The sequence below is a fragment of the Glandiceps talaboti genome, chromosome 23 (assembly GCF_964340395.1).
Source record: "Glandiceps talaboti chromosome 23, keGlaTala1.1, whole genome shotgun sequence".
Classification (NCBI taxonomy): domain Eukaryota; kingdom Metazoa; phylum Hemichordata; class Enteropneusta; family Spengelidae; genus Glandiceps; species Glandiceps talaboti.
Window position 1 is genome coordinate 15234721 of NC_135571.1, and position 24056 is coordinate 15258776.

The 24056-nt window shown below is 36.2% G+C and overlaps 1 protein-coding gene across 1 annotated transcript; it reads left to right on the plus strand.

The window, feature by feature from the left end:
• Window positions 1-13698: 13698 nt before the first annotated feature.
• On the plus strand, window positions 13699-18079 carry LOC144453043 (GSK3-beta interaction protein-like). Its single transcript, XM_078144313.1, has 2 exons — window positions 13699-13911; window positions 17344-18079. The coding sequence occupies exons 1-2, from the start codon at window positions 13720-13722 to the stop codon at window positions 17524-17526; spliced, it is 375 nt and encodes a 124-aa protein (XP_078000439.1). The 5' UTR covers window positions 13699-13719; the 3' UTR covers window positions 17527-18079.
• The last annotated feature ends 5977 nt before the right edge of the window (window positions 18080-24056 follow it).

Genomic DNA, 24056 nt, shown 5'->3' on the forward strand with positions numbered 1-24056 from the left:
TATTAGTATACTAGTATGTGTAAATGATGATATAGTTATTAGTATACTAGTATGTGTAAATGATGATATAGTTATTAGTATACTAGTATGTGTAAATGATGATTTAGTTATTAGTATACTAGTATATGTAAATGATGATATAGTTATTAGTATACTAGTATATGTAAATGATGATATAGTTATTAGTATACTAGTATATGTAAATGATGATATAGTTATTAGTATACTAGTATATGTAAATGATGATATAGTTATTAGTATACTAGTATATGTAAATGATGATATAGTTATTAGTATACTAGTATATGTAAATGATGATATAGTTATTAGTATACTAGTATATGTAAATGATGATATAGTTATTAGTATACTAGTATGTGTAGATGATGATATAGTTATTAGTGTACTAGTATGTGTAAATGATGATATAGTTATTAGTTTACTACTATATGTAAATGATGAAATAGTTATTAGTATACTAGTATATGTAAATGATGATATAGTTATTAGTGTACTAGTATATGTAAATGATGATATAGTTATTAGTATACTAGTATGTGTAAATGATGATATAGTTATTAGTATACTAGTATGTGTAAATGATGATATAGTTATTAGTATACTAGTATATGTAAATGATGATATAGTTATTAGTATACTAGTATATGTAAATGATGATATAGTTATTAGTATACTAGTATATGTAAATGATGATATAGTTATTAGTATACTAGTATATGTAAATGATGATATAGTTATTAGTATACTAGTATGTGTAAATGATGATATAGTTATTAGTATACTAGTATGTGTAAATGATGATATAGTTATTAGTATACTAGTATGTGTAAATGATGATATAGTTATTAGTATACTAGTATATGTAAATGATGATATAATTATTAGTATACTAGTATATGTAAATGATGATATAGTTATTAGTATACTAGTATGTGTAAATGATGATATAGTTATTAGTATACTAGTATATGTAAATGATGATATTAGTATACTAGTATATGTAAATGATGATATAGTTATTAGTATACTAGTATATGTAAATGATGATATAGTTATTAGTATACTAGTATGTGTAAATGATGATATAGTTATTAGTATACTAGTATATGTAAATGATGATATAGTTATTAGTATACTAGTATGTGTAAATGATGATATAGTTATTAGTATACTAGTATGTGTAAATGATGATATAGTTATTAGTGTACTAGTATATGTAAATGATGATATAGTTATTAGTATACTATGTAGTTTTGTTAATTAAGGGAGGTATTTAGTTTCTGGGCTTAAGGGAGGTATTTAGTTTCTGGGCTTAAAAGAATATTTAGTTTAATTAAAATTTGGTCAAGCTTGTTGATGTTAATGTTAGAGCCAAAGAAAAGCAACTCTGTCTTATCGGGATTCCGATTTGGCAGATTTTCAGTCAGCCATTATTGGATACATGATACATGATACACAGTGCTCTATGTGCGACACCCCCTTTCCCCCTCCCGGTATGTTACTGTCCATGTCCCTCACTTTAAACTTGAAACAAAACAGCTATATATACGGACTGGTTTATTAGTTCCTTATGCATCACTTGAAACAAGTAGCTATTGTGACGAGAAGAAAAGCTAGTCTTGGTTACCCAGACTCTCATTTCTGGGGTTCCACTACAATCACCTCAAGATGACAATTTGAGTTGATTTAAGCTAAACATTTTCTTGTAACGAATGTGTCCTAGAGCAGTGCATTCTGGGGAATACCTCACATAAAACATAAATCCAGGTTCTGTCATGATAACTTTGCATGTCTCAGGCGAACTGATAAATCTTCATCATGAGGATTATTCATGTACTGTGCAACTTTCAATACCAAAAACTTTCAATTAAATTTCCCAAGATTCCTACCTGGGGACCTCATAGTGCAGCCCCAAACAGTGAGAGTCTGGGTAACAAAGACTAGGGGAAAGTTTGATACTGATAAGGACCATTGACCTAGCTGAGTGGCAGGATCACACACAACACAATTAATATCATTACTGTATATTTTACATACTTTTAATTCCTTTTCAATGAATAAGTGAGGTAGTACAAATTGTATATTGAATGTTACAATAGAAGAGGTTTGGTTATAAAAGAATACAACAGACATGTCAGTTATCACATTACAATAAATACGGCATTTTACAATGCTTAAAATATTCTCTTTTCTATTACTTATATGTATAATTCTAAAATATTTTTCTTCATCCAGTTGTAGAAAATATAAGCCTTCAATCAAAGACTGAGTCCCAACTGGTGTGTTTCATGGCAAAGTTTTCTTACAAATTCAAATGGTGTCTCTAAATATAAAAATTTGTAACTTATTAACCAATTTGCCATTTGACCTTGTATATCGAGGTCAAGGTCAAGGTATAAAAATAGCACCAATGGCATTCCAGCACAACTGTATTTAGCTGTTGCTATAGAAGTGGTCTTGTTAATAGGCTAATTTGCATACATTTTTGGAATCATTATTCACTTTAATACCTACCCATCCCAGGTTTCAGATTTTCAATATACATCATCATTTGGCTGTTGGAATGAGCATTGTCTTGTTGATAGGTATATTTGCATACATTTTTTAAAATCTTTACTGACGAACGTTCCTACACATCCTGTTATCTTTATAATATGAATGATCATTTTAATGTTGCTATAAGGGTGTGGTTATGGTTGCTAGGGCCAGTTGTGTCAAAATGTACTGCAGAATAACACCTCCAGAAACATTCCCCCAAGTTTTAGACCAAACTTGAGACTTTCAAATGTAATTTGCACATCATGTTGTGAATACACCTTCATCTATACATCTTAAGATGCAACCCCAGTAAATTTCAGCCTAATCTGTGCAGTAGTTTGGAATTATAGAATTTTGACCCAAAAAAGACAGTTTTAAACCTAAATTGCATATCACTGAAGGGATCATTTTCATTTGAACTACATTGTTGTATTTCCCAACTAAAATCCAACAGTAGTGTCCCCAGCAAATACCAAGGCAATCAATTGGGCAGCTTTTGAGTTTAAGTCATCCCCACACATACAGACAGACAGACAGACAGACAGACAGACACTAGACACTGCACTTCATTAGATCAGTTGTGCTAACTAGAGACTAAAATCAACATCCCTACAAAAAATCAAAATGTTCTTCCCAGTGCTGTTTGACTTTTAAGTTTTCTTTAAGTTTAAGTCAACCACAGATAGGCAGACAGAGAGATATATAGATGGACAAGACTCTTTATCATGTCTGTAGCATGAATGAACCTATTTTAATCATAGACAGTGTCTATTAATTTAGCTGTGCTAAAAACAGTGTTTCCAAGCAACCTCAAACAGAATTGAAGTTAATCTTAGTATTCATTTTTTTTAGGGAGAGAGATCAGTGATTGACATGTGATGTCATGTTGTATATCACATGATACAATTTGATTCGATCTTTATTCTTTTTGTTGGTTTTACAACAGAAACAGATGTACATCTTTCATTTTCCTGACCAGTGAGTTGTATTAGATTACCTATACACTGATCAGTGTCATTTCTCTTGAATAAGTTGTTTTTCAGTTGCATTTGCATCTCTGATCTTATGTCACTCTTTGGCTGTGATTCCTGATTTGGTTCAATTTTGATACGAGGCAAATGTTCTTTCTGTACATGTATATTACTATCAATACTAACTTCATGTGGAAAGAAGAAGTCTTCTGACGAGTCACTAGGAATACATCGTTGAAGATCTTCTGGAATGGTCATCTGAAAACTTTCATATGACTTTGGCATATTAACAACTTGCAAGTTCACCCCAGACTGTGACATTGCAGATAACTGTAACAGTTGTAAACTGGAACTCATATCTTGCCTTCCACCAAACCCAATCAAGAAGTCAGGAATGTTCTGTTGTGATTTAGAATGCTCTGCACACTCTGTCAAGAAGTCACTCTGTCGAGAAATGGCTTGTGACTCGGAGTTCTCACAGGTTGAATGATGTACAGTATTACCAATTTGGGGAAAGGTGACTTGGGTTGTACTTCCCAACCTAAACGTGTGATCAACACTCTCCCCAGCTGATCTGTTTGTCTGTGGTAAATGTTTATCCGATATTCTGTTGACATTCTGGACGGCTTGACTCATCTTAGAAAAGGCAGCAAGTGTTGCAAGTGGATTATCTTCTTTCTCAATATGTCTGTGAACTGATGCACCATTTGGTATTCTTGGACACTGGATTTGACTGTTCATATTACTGACTGCATTAGTCATTTTTGAGAAGGCAACCATCGTGTCCAGTGCCTCACTACCTCCTTCTTCATTCTGGTTATTGGAATGTTTTACTGGATTTAGCTGGACTAATTGAGGTACAGTCATGGGTACTGACTCTACACTAGTCCTATTCTCTGTACACCCAACAGTTCCAAGTAATGAACTCATACTGGCCATCTTGTCATTACCATTCAGCATTTGGATGGGTTCGTCCTTTCTGTCAGCTTTATTAACAGCACCAGTTGTCCTACAGAAAGCAGCTAATGTTGTCAAAGTTTTGCCAGCTGTATCTTGTTGATGCATGGTTAGTGTCTGATATTCATTGTCACTTTGCCTTACTTGTACTTTATCATTCCCCATTACTTGGTTAGTTGAATCCTTCATTTTGTCATTGAGAGAACCAACATTGCCAGGGTTACCACTATTGTCAAGGTTACTGTCTTCTGTGGCCATACATGTACATCCATTGTTCGATATATCCTTATTGTTTCTGTTGATACAAACATTTCCTGCTATCAAATTCACATCTTTTCTGATATTTTTCACTCTGTGAGGTAATGTAAATTCCATTTCTGTACAATCTATCACATTTCCATCCTTTTTTAAGCCAGCTGCTGATGTCACCTTGGCAACAGCTGCTAATGTTTGGAGAGTTTCATTGGCTGACTTTTCACTGGGTTTAATTCTTCGTATTATCTGAGTGACAGTATTTCCATCTTGGCATAAATTCCTGTATATCATTGTATTCTGAGAGGTCTCACTGCTGCATGTGTGCTTCTCATAACATTTCTCTGTTTGCTGTGCCTGATTTTGATGACATGCTTTTACATTTGTGTCTTTAGTTGATGTTTGGTTTTCCAGATCTCTATAACTTTCTGATATCTGATTTTGACTCTTATCCTCATCTGACTGTGACTGTGACTGCATCTGCATCTGTGACTGTAATTGCATCTGTGACTGTGACTGTGATTGTAATTGTGTCTGTGACTGTGATTGCGTCTGTGACTGTGACTTTGATTGTGATTGTAACTGCAACAGTGACTGTGGTTGTAATTGTGATTGCGTCTGTGACTGTGGTTGTGACTTTGATTGTGACTGTAACTGTAACTGCAAATGTGGCTGTAACTGCAACTGTGGCTGTAACTGTGATTGCGACTGTGACTGTAACTGCAACTGTGGCTGTAACTGTGATTGCGACTGTGACTGTAACTGCAACTGTGGCTGTAACTGTGATTGCGACTGTGACTGTAACTGCAACTGTGGCTGTAACTGTGATTGCGACTGTGACTGTAACTGCAACTGTGGCTGTAACTGTGATTGCGACTGTGACTGTGACTGTAACTGCAACTGTGGCTGTAACTGTGATTGCGACTGTGACTGTAACTGTGGCTGTAACTGTGATTGCAACTGTGACTGTGACTGTGGCTGTGACTGAAACTGAAACCGTGATTGTGACTGAAACTGTGATTGTGACTGTGACTGTGGCTGTGACTGTGACTGCGATTGTGATTTTGCCAATCTTGCCAGTGCAGCTAGTTGTTGGTTTGCTGGACCATGGATATCTAACACATCTTCTTTGTAACCAGTACATTCAACTCTGTTTTCATGGGGACTATCATTTGATGTTATAGACAAGTTTGCACAGATTTGGAAATCTGACCGTCTCATGAGAGCCATATTTCTTTCTAGCATTTGTGTTCTATCCATCACTGTAGTGTCTTCATATATCAGTTCCTTCACCGTAGCCCCACAATAGATTTTTTCTATATCATCTGTGCTGATACTCATACCATCAAGTTTTTCATAGAATAACATATATGGCACTACCTTCATAACTCCAGTCAACATGTGACCAAAGTGATACCAATTTTCCATTGCTCCCTCATGAGAACGGATATCAACTGTAAAGGTGTCAAGTCCAACATCATTTCTTGGTCCTTTATAGGATAGTACAGCAAACAGTCGATAATAATGAATCCTATCGGTACTGCTGTCATGGTGTGTACTTTGTAACTTCACAATTGGACTAAATTGCACATTTCTATCAACATTCTTTCCATCATTGGTACATGTAGAGTCATCAATGCATACAGTTAGCACATTTGGAAGATGTGTACATGTAACATCATCAATCTTACTTTGTATAATTTGATTGAATTCAATTGTTTGATAGTCTGACAGAAAGATGTCTATTATGCTGTACATGTACTTAGCCGTTGGTTGCTTTGGTAACATCAAGAACACTTGACTGAATGTATCTGAGGCACATTCATTACTCAGCAGTTTGAGTACATAGGTGTAGAAAGACTTTGTTTTACTCTGGTGACTTTGATTGCTGTTACCATGTAACGCTAACCATTTCAAGTTAACTGCCTTAGCAGTAAGATTGAAAAGACTATCCTGTTGTTCATTGCTCAGTGATACAAATTTAAGAAGGCTACAAAGAATACAGAGATATTTTCGGCAGCCTAAAAGATGGGTTTGTTGAATGTTGCAAGACTTGATCAGTTGTTGAAAGTGTTCACAATGTCGTAGAATATGTAGTATGCAAATGACATGATTACTTCCATTGGGTACTGAGACTTGTTCAGGACATTTCTTCTCATCACTAGCAATACTGTTGACATATAACTGGTTGCTATTGGACATGGTGAATTACGGTCCCAATATCAGTAATTACATATCCAATTCATATTGTCTGTTCTGTAATGAAATAAAAAAAATTTTATGTAATATGTACAGGGGCTCGAAATAATGGCCTTTTACTTTCCCTGGGCAAGTAATTTCAAGGCTTGGGCAGGTTGTTTTGAAAAGTACCTGTCTAGAGGGGCAAGGAGAATTTCTTATGATTGATCAGGGATGTGTTTTTGCCTGTGTTCATGCTGTACTTTATTAAGGCCCGATTACACGATGCAACTCAACGAGCAACGCACCACGCAATTTGTCACATGCGACGAATTGCATTGTGTACTCGCTCCGTTGCAGGGTCTTGCAACGCCGCTAGGTGCGTCGCAAGGAAACCGACATGTCGTTTTTTCTGCGACTTGTCGCAAGTTGCTTTTTGAGTTGCTTCATGAGTTGCATCATGTAACCACCTCGTTGCGTCGCAAGTAATAACCTTTGACATATACCTACGATAATATTACATGGAAAGTATTGCTGTCTTAGAGGAGTAAATAAATCACAAATAAACAGAAAATGATACTCAATAAAACTATGGTCGCTGATGGAACAAAATTTGCAAAGTCTATCCTGTAAAGTTATGCCATCCCTTCTTCCGGTCTAAACACAGAGATGAACATCTAAACCTTGCTAAGACAACCTTAAATAATGGTTCTGTATTATCTATAGAGATGATCTAAAAGACATTAGACACACATTATGTATAGAGATGATCTAACAGACATTAGACACACATTATGTATAGAGATGATCTAACAGACATTAGACACATTATCTATAGAGATGATCTAACAGACATTAGACACATTATCTATAGAGATGATCTAAAAGACATTAGACACATTATGTATAGAGATGATCTAACAGACATTAGACACATTATCTATAGAGATGATTTAAAAGACATTAGACACATTATCTATAGAGATGATTTAAAAGACATTAGACACATTATCTATAGAGATGACCTATTAGACATTAGACACATTATGTATAGAGATGATTTAACAGACATTAGACACATTATGTATAGAGATGATTTAACAGACATTAGACACATTATGTATAGAGATGATCTAACAGACATTAGACACATTATCTATAGAGATGATCTAAAAGACATTAGACACATTATCTATAGAAATGATCTAAAGGACATTAGACACATTATGTATAGAGATGATCTAACAGACATTAGACACATTATCTATAGAGATGATCTAAAAGACATTAGACACACATTATGCATATAGAGATGATCTAAAAGACATTAGACACATTATGTATAGAGATGATCTAACAGACATTAGACACATTATGTATAGAGATGATCTAACAGACATTAGACACATTATGTATAGAGATGACCTATTAGACATTAGACACATTATCTATAGAGATGATCTAAAAGACATTAGACACATTATGTATAGAGATGACCTATTAGACATTAGACACATTATGTATAGAGATGATCTAACAGACATTAGACACATTATCTATAGAGATGATCTAACAGACATTAGACACATTATGTATAGAGATGATCTAACAGACATTAGACACATTATCTATAGAGATGATCTAAAAGACATTAGACACATTATGTATAGAGATGATCTAACAGACATTAGACACATTATGTATAGAGATGATCTAACAGACATTAGACACATTATCTATAGAGATGATCTAACAGACATTAGACACATTATGTATAGAAATGATCTAACAGACATTAGACACATTATCTATAGAGATGATCTAACAGACATTAGACACATTATGTATAGAGATGACCTATTAGACATTAGACACATTATCTATAGAGATGATCTAACAGACATTAGACACATTATCTATTGAGCAATAGAGTTACTTTTGTGTTTTCTCTTTCATCTGCAGACTGAATTGGCTGGACAAAAATGAAAAAAAATTAACACGGGCAGGTACTTTAAGTGATGGGCACTGACCAGAAACAATTTTTTTTTTGCCTTTAAACTCTTTCTATGGTGAGTGCTATGCTACAACATTCTATAAATTTACTTTGCTGGCATGAAAGAAGAGATGTCAGTTGAGGTTTAGGCGTTCACAGTATCTAAAATAGTGGACTCTAGTGAAAGTAACGGCGAGTTGAAAATACCCAAAAATAAGGCCTGTGAGCAGCCATTCAAAGTGTAATGGTTGCGATCTGAAGGATAGATTGTATGCGAATGAGGTTGATGTGGACTGGCTGTATACTGGAATGAACCATTATGTAGAAGGGGTGCAGAATTTGGATTTGAAGTTTACAACCCTGTATCGAACAAATATTTGTCATTTGGGCGCACAATGCATTAGAATTAAGACTACAGCACATATTACATTGCTTGTTTGACGTCAATAGTGTCTTTTGAAAAGTTGCAGTTTACCTAAAGTCTCGCGGACTGATTTCCAATATGGCGGCGGTCATAATGCTCATTAACATATTCATTTTTTTTTAAATTACAAAAAAAAAATCATAAAAAATAGAAAAGAAGACGTGCTGACTTGAAATTAACAAATCTAAGTAAGCTACCCCCTGCGCATCAACACACCAGATATCAAAGCAATCTGACATGAAGTACGTGAGGAGATGATGAAAATGTCATTTTATGAAAAAAAATCATAAAAAATTGAAAATGGCACAGATCAACTTGGCATGAACAAATCTGAATAGCCTCCCCCCAGGGAACATGCACACCAAATATCGAAGAATTCTGACTGTCACTTTCGGAGAAGATAATGAAAATATAAAAGTTTGACGGACACCTATGATTCACTCTACTCTCTATACTCTGTACAACCTATACCTAAAGCTACGCTTTCAGCTTTCGCTGACAGCGGAGCTAATAAAAAAAGTTGACAGACACCTATGATCACTTATACCTCTATACCACTATACCCACCTACACATGTACCTAAAGCTACGCTTTCAGCTTTCACTGACAGCGGAGCTAAAAATATATCAATGAATTCGGAGCTGATCTTAGGGATTGGGGTAGATTGTTCCATAGAACAGCACCACAGTAGTGAAATGTCCGTTTCCCACATTCAGTTTTACAAAAAAAAATGTAACTGTAGGTTGTACATGTATATGTTACCTTGATTGCGATTCACTTCATTCCAATTTCAACTCACCCCATTTTCATCTTGTCTTTTCATCTTGTCCCATTTTCAACTCACCCCATTTTCATCTTGTCCCATTTTCAACTCGCCCCATGTTCAACTTGCCCCATTTTCAACTCGCCCCCAACAACACTAGTAAACATTTATAAATCTAAACGATACATGAATCGAGGTACTGGGACTCAAAAATTTACATGATTTTATGAAAGTGGCCTGTCAAAGCATAGCAAATGTAGCATTTACATGTAGTAGCAAAAAGTGGTGGTCATGCATGCATGTGGGTTTTGGCTATGTGTTTAAAGTATGTACTGTACAATGTATACCCCATTTACAGTGCAAGTGGTACTTCATTAGGTTTCGTATAAGTGGAATACACGATACATACATACATGTACATGTACACCTTCCAAACTGAGTACTACTAGCTTCAATTTTCATATACGCACAGGTAAATTATATTGTAATGAGTTGGGGTGAGTTTAAAATTGGAGAGAGTTGAGTTGAATTGGGCAAGTTGAAATTGGACGAGTGGAAACTGGAGCGAGTTGAAAATGGGGCGAGTTGAAAATGGTACAAGTCGAAATTGGGGCGAGTTGAAAATGGGGCAAGTTGCGAGGGACGAGTTGAAATTGGAAGAGTTGATCCATCACCTGTTACCTTTACTGGCCTGTCTTGTGTTATGGAGATGAATTTGGTTGGAAAGACTGATCATTTCAGTGAGGTAACTAGGTGCATTATACCTGTAATGGATTTGTAGGCGAGTGTTGCCAGCTGGCGCTTCCATCTAATTTGAGGGCTGACCCAACCCAAGTTTTCATATACCCAACCCGTACTAGTCTCACCAGGAACTTGGAGTAGTCAACCAGCTCGATTACGGGAGTTCAAATGTCTTCAAAATAGAAATACTTTTGAAAAGTAATTACATCACACATTTGTAGCATAATCAAAATATTTAGAGGTATGAACACAATTTCATTTATTTTTATGGCAAAATATGTACATGATATATACTCATACATGATGTAGTTCTCCTTGTCGACATCAGAAGTAAGTCAAGACTAGATTCTTAGTTTAATTTAGTTTAGTTTAATAGGGATTGAGTATCCTAAGATAATAACATCAGAAGTACAGAAGTGCTGATCAATGTTATTTTTGAAGTCATTTATGTCCTTAGATAATAGCTTGTGCAGTGGCACCGAAGCTGTTGCATAGCGGCTCAATGGCTAGTACGCATGCGTCGTATATACTATGCGAAAAAAATTGGTGGTTCTCCCAGGGATGCATTGCGGCACGCAGTGACTACGCATGCGCCTTCCATATACTATGTGCATTCTCCACGTGCTACCGTATCATTGTATAACATCACCATGCATTGCAATATTGTAACAGTAGGCCTGTTGGCACGATTATCGTAACATTGTAACGAGTATCGAGGCATCACTGTACCTCAAGGAGAAATTGTTACACTATTTGGAAGTTTGATGCATAGTGGTACGCGATACGGACCACTGATGACAGAGCGTAGTTTAATTTCCAGGTTGTGGAAGTGTGGTTTTGACATTTATACAAATGTATTGTCAATAATTGATTTTTTTACACGTTCTTAAAAGAATAACTACTTTCCTATGTTTGTTGGTATAGTAACATTCCTAAATCATCAAGTTGAATTGAGAAATCATGATGTTCGGCAACATGTCAACAAAACATTTGTCCAAAGACCAACGTACGTTGGTGGAGGGTCTATGTTAAGTTGGTTGATTGAAAATGAACAATATTAATCTAATGGCTATGATGGTTTTTGAAACCAACAACTACATAGAGGGTTGACTTTCTTTACTTCTCGTCTATGTCAGAGAATTACATGTCATTAAATACGGAGCCTTCAAGACCAAAGAAGTGTTCAGAGGTACCCCAATTCCGTCAAAATCGGCAAATGTAGCAAGGCATGCAGCAGTTTGAAACGGGTAGTATGCTGACCCCTCGCTCACGTTTTCAATGTGGTCTCATCTATTTGCATTTGCAGTAGAGGAATTGTAGCGTTTGATTCGGGTTAAACGTCGGAACGAAAAAAGGCCCAAGAACAGACGAAAAAGTCCTCAAAATCACATCAAACGCTACAACGCTCTTATGGATGTATACACATATTTCTCCAGTGAAAATTCTGCCAATGACTCTTTCCTTCTGTGTTTACAGACATTGTCAGATTTGAGTCACCACATACAACTTACTACTTACAAGGACTGCTTCCTTGCCTGTGGAGTCACGTACAGTGTACACCACAACTTGGCACAAGCAGAGCCAAGCCCTATCCTACACATACGTCATCCATAAAGATGGCTTTTAAACCCATCGAAAAAAAGCCTAAAAAGGAAAACTATTGCTATTCATTTCGAAATTTTCCACTGGTACACGTTGAGTAATAATAACATGACTGTGTGGAAAAAAAACAAGCTGCCCACAGGCACTCGAATCAATCTGTAGACGATCATTTTTTAAGTATAGTAAATAAATAAATATATATGTTAAATATTCACTACACATTTTTAAAAAATCATACATATTGATTCGAGTGCCTGTGCTGTGCGCTGAACGTACAAAACATTCTGAGATTAATTCTAAGGTCACAAAGGTGTGTAGTTACAACTATCGCTAAGCGGATATGGCAAGGGTTATAGTTTTTAAACGCCAACAAAAATATATACGACTTACTTTGTTTGGGCGTTAAATGAACAATTACAATATGTCTTCAATGTTAAAATTGTCCTCGTTGACGACAGTTTTCCTGCAGCTTCAAATATTTTGTGTGGCGGAGAGTTTGTGGTGGAACTTATTATACATGTACATGTACATGTATACATGTAGCAAACGTTAACACCGCCATACTTTTTCGAAGCAATGCATTGTGGGTATTTATCAGGGCCCGGGCGGCTTTCGGGGGGGGGGGGGTTAGGGCATATTTTAGAAAATGAAAATTAGGGGAGGCCACATTTTACACATTAGCCCACCTCTGCCACCGGTTGTAAATCCTACTGCTACCACAATCCCACCATTGTAAAGTAAATTATATAAACATGTCATATCATCATCATCATCATCATCATCATCATCATCATCATCATCATCATCATCATCATCATCATCATCATCATCATCATCACCATTTTTTAGTATTGATAAAGGTCAGCGACTTGTGCAAAGTTTCAATTGGTGAGATGTAAGTGTCAATCCAGTGCGAATATGCCACTATGCCCTGCAAGTTGCAACAGTACCAGTTCCTGCCCGGGGGTCCTTGGTCTATCTGCTAGACCTCGGATGTTCTTCCGATATATATAACGAGTGTGAAGCTATCATCATATTCACATTGATCGTAGAGGTCAACTTTTGAAAGTGAAGATGAATATGAATATGATGGTAGCTTCACACTCGTTCCGATATACGACACACGCCCGAACAACGCTATCGAGGATGGGGGGGGGGGGGGGGGGGGGGGGCAAACAAACGATTTTGTTACGGCGCCCTCTGGAGAGGCAAGGTTATCTTTGACCCATGACCCAGCTAGTATTGTTGTGAACGGGGACATACATCAAGTTAGGTTGTCATGTCAGTCGACAGGGCCGAGTGTAAGTTGATGAGTGTTGAAGCGAAGGCTGCGATGCAAGAGGTTTCTTTTGCCGTAAAGTCTGTTGAAATATCTGAACTACTTCCACATACTGACGAACTGGTTCATCTCAATTTGAAGACCAAAGAAGAACAGACATATTGCGTGGAGTTATCAGTGAAAGGTTTCCGGGTAAGTGCACTCGTACACCGATACTTCTGATCACAGGGAAAAGGACGATACATAATATATATATATATATATATATATATATATATATATATATATATATATATATATATATATATATATATATATATATATATATATATATATATATATATATATATATATATATATATATATATATATTAGTAGCAGAGCATTATAGATTTAATTCAAAAGAATAAGGATGTAATAAGTCGTTATGGTCTGTGTATATACCGTCCATTTGTTTTTCGTTTGTCTATTGCAAACAAGAAAAACGAAAAACCAGTGCCTACTTCGTTTTTCATTTTCTCGTTTTTCGTGTCATTGATCAGAAAACAGAACAAGGAAAACGAACTGTTTTTTCCATTGCCGTTTCGTTTTATAATAATACAAAAACAGTAAACAAACTCTGTTCCATTTTTTCCTTTTTCGTTTAATATGGAGATAGTAAAGGCTTTTTCCATGACACGAAAAACGAAAACTGAATTGTATTCCTTTTTTGTTTTCCGATCGAGAAAATGAAAAACGAAGTACGCACTGGTTTTTCGTTCTTCTTGTTTGCAATAGACAAATGAAAAACAAATGGACGGTATATACACGGACCAAATGGCTCCTGTGTATCTTACTTGATACTCTACTATTATTTAAGCAATAAACCACCCCAAGATAAGAACTATCGTACCAGCAGTGCATTATCACTCGTTTTAGACGCGCTAGCTCGATGTCTAGACCAATCAGATCCCTCGATTTCCACCATCAATATACTGGTATAATATAATAGTAGTTATACCGCTCTACATGTATATGTATTGAGCACTGTTTGCTCCAGTATAGACATATTGTGTATGCTGAGTTGAGTATATATATATTCTCTCTATTTCAAATAAAAATTAAATTATTGTTTCCTCACTGTTTTTTTCTAATCTTGCTGTTAGATCTCCGGGCTTTCTTCCGATGCAATCAATCAATCAATCAATCTTTATTGCATACCAACATGCCATAGCAAGCATGGTAAAGCATACAAAAATAACATACAGAAATAAAGCGAAGTTCGCTGTGTGAACGAAGTTCGCAGTGAGGGTTGCCCAAACATCTAGCTAATGTCATTTTCTGACTTGACATTCCGTTGAGATGACGAATGGCCATGGGTTGGGTCATGTATGCATATATATATGTAAATATATTCAATAACCTATGACCTCTATAATGCTAATGCTCTATAATACTAATGTCCAATATCACATGATGATAACAAACTACTAACTATTATGTCTTTAACAGTTTATGGTAATTGTGAGTTTGATGAGTGTGTAGACGTTGTCATTCACACATTTCAGTTAAGGCATTGGTGGTTATTTTTACAAGCCCCTCCTTAAGCTGAATATGCATGAAAAAATAGCTATTGTCCTCTGTGCTTGTCATCAATATGGTTCTCTGATTGGCAGTTATTATATCCCTGAACTGTGGAGATGACTTTTCCTAGACGGCTAAGACCTCGGATGTTCCATCCTCGATGTACAGTCATGTCATATTAGAGAGTTTCGGCTACACGTTCAACGTGTACGCGAATGCGCAACTCACTTACGTTCACGTTCACGTATCAGCTGTGACCTAATTTTGCTTCGGCTAGCCGTTTACGTATATCAATAACAGATTACATGGTTAGCCTAAATATTACATTAATGTTTTGGTTATATGACATAAATAGCGCAATGACAATAACCGTATGACTCGACATTATGACAAGACAAATAATTAAGCAGATATATTTACGTGAATAATCTCGTATGTTCACAATAAAATCACCCTGTAGTATCTTGAAGATTGCAGCGACAGTCATCATCGTACATCGTGATTTCTGTGCGAAATCAGTTACGTGAAGGCAGCCACAGATTCAAGGCTGCATTTTAAATATTTTATCAAGGAAAACAAAATTACTGAGGTGTATTATGTTGTGAAGGGTCAACCTTGCTAAAAGTATCAACATTTTTGATAATATTAGTGATTATTTTACAAAAAATTTTAAAAGAAATTTCACGTTGTTTACTTACGTGTAAACAGCCGTCGCCACGTTCGAAACGCCTGCGAAACTTGTCAGTACGCAGAGAAGTAGGTCAAAATTGCGACGTAGTAGCACAAAATCTCCTACGTCACATGTGCGCGTACACGTTGAACGTGTAGCCGAAACTCTCTATTATGTAGGGAGAACACCTAAAGTGAATGAGTCAGAAACTTGGTGAGATGTTTCTAGAAGTGTTATTCTATATCCTTGCTTTTCCTCAAAAATCTTCAACTCTGAAATTACCCAGTTAAGTAGAGTGAGCTTAACTTTGTTGAGAATGTGTAGATTTGTCCTCATTAATAGCTGACACAGTGAGAACAGTACATTGTTAATTAGCTATAATGTTTACTTTACTATTTCCTCTGGTGGTTATGTGTGTATCATGGCCAGTTTGGTTTATGACTTGATTATGTAATATGTTGTAAGACAGTTGTTTCATCACCTACCCATCTAAACTGAATGTAGCTGGTGTTTAAAATATTACAATAAGACAACCAAGAAAGTTAAACCTGTTACATTGGTATGACTTGGTTCCAAATTGATTTTAAAAATATAAAGAAGTATGAAACCTTGTAGACACATCACTTTAAAGTTTGATTAGGATGTTGATGTACTTGTCTTGTACACTTCCAACATAGGATGGCTGGATTATTATGATGGAAATTAGTTATGAAAAGTTTGTTTTGGTTACAACTTTAAAATGATATATCTATCATTGCCCTGAACATGAAGTTGTGCGACAACACAATATTTGCACTATTTTTTCTTCCATCGCAATCCAAAATACAATGACCACAATTTTCAAAACAGCATGACCCCCCCCCCACTGCCAATTTCAAAAACAGGGTGACCCCCCTACAAATCCACCCCCACCCTCCCAATCGCTACTCTCATTTCAATAGCTGTCTTCCTCTGACTTTTTGGTGAACGTAGTCCTTCAAAGTAACCTCTGACCTTTGACCTGAATAAAACGATTAGCAGATACTTTTTCAGTGGTATCTGTATGATATATGAAATGCTAACTTCTTATTGGAACCACACAGAATTTATTCATACTATAAAATTAAGGTACACTATAAGATGTATTGCTCCCTACATTACACATGTACATGTATATGTTGTATGGGAATTATTCAGATGGTGTATTGTGGTTGTCTATTGAGGGCACATTGCTATGTTGCAATGTACCTGTCAAGTCCTAACAGATCCAAATGTGAAATAAAGGAAGTTGAAACAGGTTAGAAAAAGATTATGTATGTTAACAGTTAAGATGCTACGATTTATATCACTTTCAAAAATACCCATTTTCACTTGTACTAATTTAAATATTTTGTATGATTTGCCTTGTACAGATTGTTGGAAACCAGTTTGACTGTGTTGGTAACTCTGCTGACAATTCATACTTTGAAACCATTTATGCCCTACTTGACAAACTCAGTCCAGGTTATAGACTTAGCTTTGGTGAAGCCCTTATCAACAAACTGTCTATGTTACAAGACACCAACAAGATACAGCAAGACGATGATAAGACATGAACAATTAACATCAATATTATTATTATTAGAAGTTAGACGACTGACTTTTTGTTGATGTTCATGTTTCTTATTTCTAATAGCTGAGCATTCAGTATTCAACTATTTGTATACAACACTTTGAAATGAACTGTTTTAACAATGTGATAAAGACACTAGACTCTTTACAATACTGCTTAACAGATGTGCAGAGATCATGGTAGAATTGACCGTACTATTCAGCAGCGATCATGGTAGAATTGACTACTATTCTGTGGAAATCAGCTTGGAAATCAGATTAACACGGTAACAGAAAGAGCCAATCACTGGCATCGACTCATTCTTGGGGAATACCCTTTTGTCAATCATGTGATAATGCATGTGAGGACATTATCATTATGCACACAGTTTGAATTTCTGACTATTTAGTCATTGTTCATGATACCACTAAGCAACCGAAACTTTTACATTCTATTTCTCTACCCTTCAAATATAGACTTGTTATTTTTGTGGAGGGGTTGGGTGTATAGTGGCATTGTTCACATAAAACAACAATCGCGCGATTCACGATCATACATGAGGCGCATGTTATGAAATGAGCAACAGAAAAAAAATAAAAAAATAAATATAATAACTATGACTGCTTGAAGTTGTTCTTGAGTGGAACTCTTGAAAGATGAAAGTGAAAGAGTTAGAACTTAGATAAATATCTTGATGAGTATTAATTACCCAAACAGAGGAAATTAAAAAGAGAAAAATTAGACATAATATCCACTCACATAGTAGGAATACAAGAATTTAGATCTAGAAAAATGACTGCATATGAAATTAAAACTAATATCATGGGTATGAGTGAAACAGATAGTTGTGACTCTGAGACTGAAAGTGACACTTCTGTAATGAGTGTGCTAGGCAGTGATGGAGACAATTGTGATACTGATAGCTCAGAAAGTTCATGTACTGATGATAACACTGATAGTGATTGTGATGAAACAAGTCTGCACATCCTCGCGGAAAAGTTACTTTGAGAAATGGCAGAATTGCAGATCGATTTTTGTTGCATTAAATAATCATGTTTTTTCAATGACCTCCCCCCTAGAAAATTGTGAAATTTTTGTTGTGTGTGCTAACCCCCCCCCCCCCAATTTTTCCTGGAAAAAATTGATTCCCCCCCCCCCCCGAAAATCCTCTGCTCCCACTGGAAGTAAAATCTGAAAACTCCCTTAATACTATGTTAGTAATTGGTTAAACCAAACATGAATATTTATAACATCTTGAATATGCATGTGAAAGTTTCAGAGTGGAATTTAGCTGGAAGAAATGACAGATAACGTAGGCACTATTCGCTCCTGGTATCACCCATGAAATGACAGATAACGTAGGCACTATTCGCTCCTGGTGTCACCCATGAAATGACAGATAACGTAGGCACTATTCGCTCCTGGTATCACCCATGAAATGACAGATAACATAGGCACTATTCGCTCCTGGTATCACCCATGAAATGACAGATAACGTAGGCACTATTCGCTCCTGGTATCACCCATGAAATGACAGATAACGTAGGCACTATTCGCTCCTGGTATCACCCATAAAATGACAGATAACGTAGGCACTATTCGCTCCTGGTATCACCCATAAAATGACAGATAACGTAGGCACTATTCGCTCCTGGTGTCACCCATAAAATGACAGATAACGTAGGCACTATTCGCTCCTGGTGTCACCCATGAAATGACAGATAACGTAGGCACTATTCGCTCCTGGTGTCACCCATGAAATGACAGATAACGTAGGCACTATTCGCTCCTGGTGTCACCCATGAAATGACAGATAACGTAGGCACTATTCGCTCCTGGTGTCACCCATGAAATGACAGATAACGTAGGCACTATTCGCTCCTGGTATCACCCATGAAATGCGTAAATATAACGTTCAGACGTATAACTCGTTTCTACTGTCGGGTAGGTTGTTGTAATGGTTGAGGGCAACACGCTCTACGATCGACTTGATGCAGGAGAGACAATAAATTGCAAGATGATGCGAGGTGCAAGGGTTTTAATATATTAATATTGATAATGTTAGGCATACTTATGGTACTTTTTCAGAATGAAATAAAATATATTGATACAGTTTAAAGAAGCACTCCACAGTCTCTGAGTCTAGTACATACAAAATGTTAATATAAAATAACAACAACAAATTGAAGGATTCCAAAAAAATGAATTTAAGAATAAAGGTTCTACGAACTCGAAACATAATTTCAATATATACATAAACAAGATTTGAACATGTTTTTCTCTTTTGTAATGCATATTGGGAAGGTTACTTGTTAAGTGGACCTGGAAGTTGAACTCCAAATCGTTCAATCAATACACTTATCGGTCGAACCTCAGACCATTCAAATGATCACTACAGTGGTCTGAGATTATACTGGAGAGCAAATAATCGAAACTTTTGTAACCTCTCACGTGGCCTTTCTCTAATGTTGTCAATTAGCAAATGAAACAGTATACCTTTCCACTTGATATCATGCTATAAACAATTGTGGTACAGAAAATGCTTTACTTTGGTGTTATGGGTTGTAATAGTTATGTAGAACCATTCCACTGTATCATCTTTATTCCAGTCTCACAGAGGATAAGTTTTTCCCTACGCCTTCTTTCTTCTCTTCAACATTTGTAGTCGTTATCTCACAGTCATCACCACAATATTGTTCTCAATAGCGACTTGAATCTGTCACTTTATTTGAAAGCCTGATTAGTTGTTCATTACTCTTCAGCCCAACAAATATGTTTGGTGGTCTGTTGAGATTACACATACACTAAAATCAGTATCGCCCTCTATGTTGGACAACATGTCATTGCTTTGTGTAAACTTCCACAAGGTATAAAGCGATTATGATTTCGAAAGACTTTACTACAGCAATGCAACGGTTGGGAAGACATGGAAAATATTTTTGAAAAGTCAAACATTCGTAATAGTTAAGATATGAGAACAAGGGTATCATTGAGTAATTGTTAATTGCATTATAAAGGAGCGAATCGAGTATAGATACTGTTCTGTGTTTTGGAATCTTGTCTTCTTACCAGATTCTTAATGTTTTGCAATCTTCCTCCTATCACCATTATCTTCTCCATTTTTACTTTAACATCTTCAGCTGTCTTTTCTGTTCATCCAAAATAACCTGTTCTCCCTGTGATATCTTTTGTCAACTTTTGTTCAGCGGTGCTCTCTCTTAATTAATGTTTTCCTTTCGTCTTCTAGTTTTTCTTTCAAGTTCACAGCTTTTATCATCTTCATACTTATTTTTCTTGTTTCTTTGGCCAAAGAGATTCTGGTGATCATAAGTAAGTTCATCTCCTGTCGTTTCACGAACTTGTTCAATGTCTCTAAGTCGAACTTCTGTTCTCTCTTAATATCACCCAATCGTGCTTCTACTTTATTTTCCATCTTTTCCAGCTCAATTCCACGCCGGTACGCCTCTCTTGACATTTTTCCTTCTTAAGTAACTTTTCAAAACCATGCGTGAAGTCGGTTTGATTGTTCGTTGCTACTCCCAGTTTCTTTTTTAATTCAGCATCCTGTCTCACTAATTCGTTTTCTTTCTGTCAAATTTTCTTTTCTTGCATCTAACAGAAGCTTCCTTAATTCAATTTTTTCTTCCCGATTTTCCAATTCTTCTTATTTCTTCATAATCATTTGCTGTTCTTTGTACAATTAATTTGTTTGCATGTACTTTTAAGCGCCCCTTTGATGATGCTAAAAGTGGTTCTTTGTTTGGCAAGACACTAGCGCGATCACGTTTTCCTTTTCTATCATAACTATGTCATTGTCATCTTGAGAAACTACTCTTTTGACAAAAATTTTTGTTGCAGATTCTTTTCGTTCCTCCTACTCCTTCATCAAGTATTTCTATTTCATTATTTGTGTTGCCTTGGTACAAGTGGCCTGAATTTCATTTCCTTCTGCTAGCTTCTTAGCCAGGACATGGCATAATGTCAACAATGCAGTTACTATAATACCGTATTGTTACACGATCGAACAAAGTCGTCGGTAGCAATAACCTTTGTCTGTTTAATAATAATGTAACTCGCTGAGAGAGAGAGAGAGAGAGAGAGAGAGAGAGAGAGAGAGAGAGAGAGAGAGAGAGAGACACACACACACACACACACACACACACACGTTCTCATGCCAATATATGCTTAAGAACTATACTTGCAGCGAAGGAAGATGTTTAATTTCGCTTCTCGATGTAAGAAGTGTAATTGTTTTATTATTCATTGACAAAAGCTTAGACATAAGAAAGAGAAATACGTGTACAAATATAAAATACATATGAAAAATACAGACCAGTGATCACTTTAGTAATGTATTTTCGTAATGAGGTGTTCGCAATGCCGTTGAAAATTCTTATATTTAGTTTCAACTAAGAATGACGAGTGTGTGAATCTTTAGTCTACTTCTATTTGCCATCAATAACTTAATAAATGGTATTACTAATAATCTGTATCAAAGGAATGCATATTACAAACAATGCACCTGAACTTTGGAGAATAACTTGAGTGAATTCAGTCTTGAAAAAGATATAGATTTGGATATCTTATTTGACAAGAAAAGATATAGATATGGATATCTTATTTGACAAGAAAAGACTTTCTATCTTACCTTGAGTACATGTTGTTAATATAGACAAAGAAGCTCGCCTGGAGAAAATCATTTTCAAGGTAATATAAGTGAATATATCTGAGGTTAGTCAAGTTACGTGTACACCGTATGCTTAATCTGAGTTAATGGCAATATACAATGCTGTCACTCGGTAAATTGTATCATGTACTAATATTATATTCTGGCCTTTGAGTGAGAAATGAGACAAATTAAAATTGTAACTGTAAGTAAATCTATGTACTTGTACTATATTAATTGCGATGGCTGGGTTGTAAATCTATTTTCTACAAAAAGGTGACGTGCACGGTGCATAAGCCATCCCCGGATAACATCAGCACACAGGCCGCGTGTTTTGTACAGTAGTGTTAACACCTCGGTACAGGATTACACTCTAACTTTCGAGCAATTAACCCGGATAAATAAAATTCAGCCAATAAAGTTATAACTGTGAATTGATGTTTGTACTAGTCTAAATTGTGATTATGAAATGGCAGGGTCGCAAAGCACGAAAAGTAAACGATGTATGCTGGGACGCTATGCAGAGAGCAGATAAACTTAGACCCACAGGGGCGTGTAATATTTCATAGATTGTTGTTTTCTTATTGCTTAGAATGCCGTTTTCTTAGGAAAATATCGTACGAATCTTGCTGCTACAAATGTATCAATCTCTATACTACTAAGAAATCTTCCCTTTACATGTAGGAATATATATTAATCGAAAGGTTGTTATATTTAGTCTGTAGACCTGGAAAACAACAATCTATGAAATATTACACGCCCCTGTGCTTAGACCCACGTCCGCTTACGAGCGGTGGGCGGTCATTTCGTCCCAAAAGCAACTCGTCCCAATAAAGTTGTTCCCTGGTCAACTCGTCCCACAACCAACGCGTCCCACTGGCACTCGTGCCACTGCCACTCGTCCCACTGCTATCTCGTCCTATTCAAAGAATTTCTGTGTGGTTCATAATTAATTGCAAATAGGCATAACGCATGTAGCGTCATAGTCCTAGATCATGCTTGCATGCCGACGGTGCACGGGTCTACACTGTCTTGAGGATCAAAGGGACGACTAACTCCGTATGCAGACAGGACTAGTGGCGTTCGGAAACATAACTATAAAGTAATTGTTTGTAATTGCAAAACTTTCGACAGATGAAAAGTCGGGTTGCCTTCCCGACAGAATCTGCCAAAGTTACTTCATTTCATGTTTGTGTTCTGAACGCGTAGCTAAACACAATATTTGTATACGCCTTGTTACATGTTGTACATGATGATTTTAGTGTGTATCTAAACCTCGCTGATAATTTCTTTTTTAAACGCCAGAAAATTACAATTAATTTACGAAAAATGTGAAGGTTTTAGCCCGAAGAAAGTAAATCTGCCCATTCGTCATATTTCGGTTAACATGTTGCAACCCAAATAGTACGTCTTTCACTACCATTTACTAAACTTGTCTATTAAAACTAATCCGACTGGCAACTACTCTGCGTATTGTGTATTTGTGGTACGCGACTACGAGGTTGGTGATGTGATAGTAAAGGTGTTGGATTTGACGATATGTCACGAGGTATCGTTGTTGGACAAGTGGTGTCATGCAAGATACCAGCGAGGGGTAAGCTTAGGTAGGTAGAGAGGTCATGGGAAGAGATAACGTTAGCCTAGGTTAATTTGTATTTGACGAGTTGGTTTACACACAAATAATACAGTGGGTGGGACGAGTTCGTTTTGGGACGAGTTACATGTATTTGTGGGACGAGTGGCGATGGGACGAGTTCGTTTTGGGACGAGTGTCTGGCAACCATTACGAGCATGCACCACAGCTCGATAAATTATGTATACTAAACCCTGGCTTTTGAGCATAAAGAAAGAGACAAATAAATTCATGA

Bases quoted from the DNA above. Each gene is read 5' to 3' on its own strand.
- LOC144453043 (XM_078144313.1), top strand. From the start codon at position 13,720: ATGTCAGTCGACAGGGCCGAGTGTAAGTTGATGAGTGTTGAAGCGAAG. The intron at 13,912-17,343 runs GTAAGTGCACTC...TGCCTTGTACAG, and splicing joins TATCAGTGAAAGGTTTCCGG to ATTGTTGGAAACCAGTTTGA.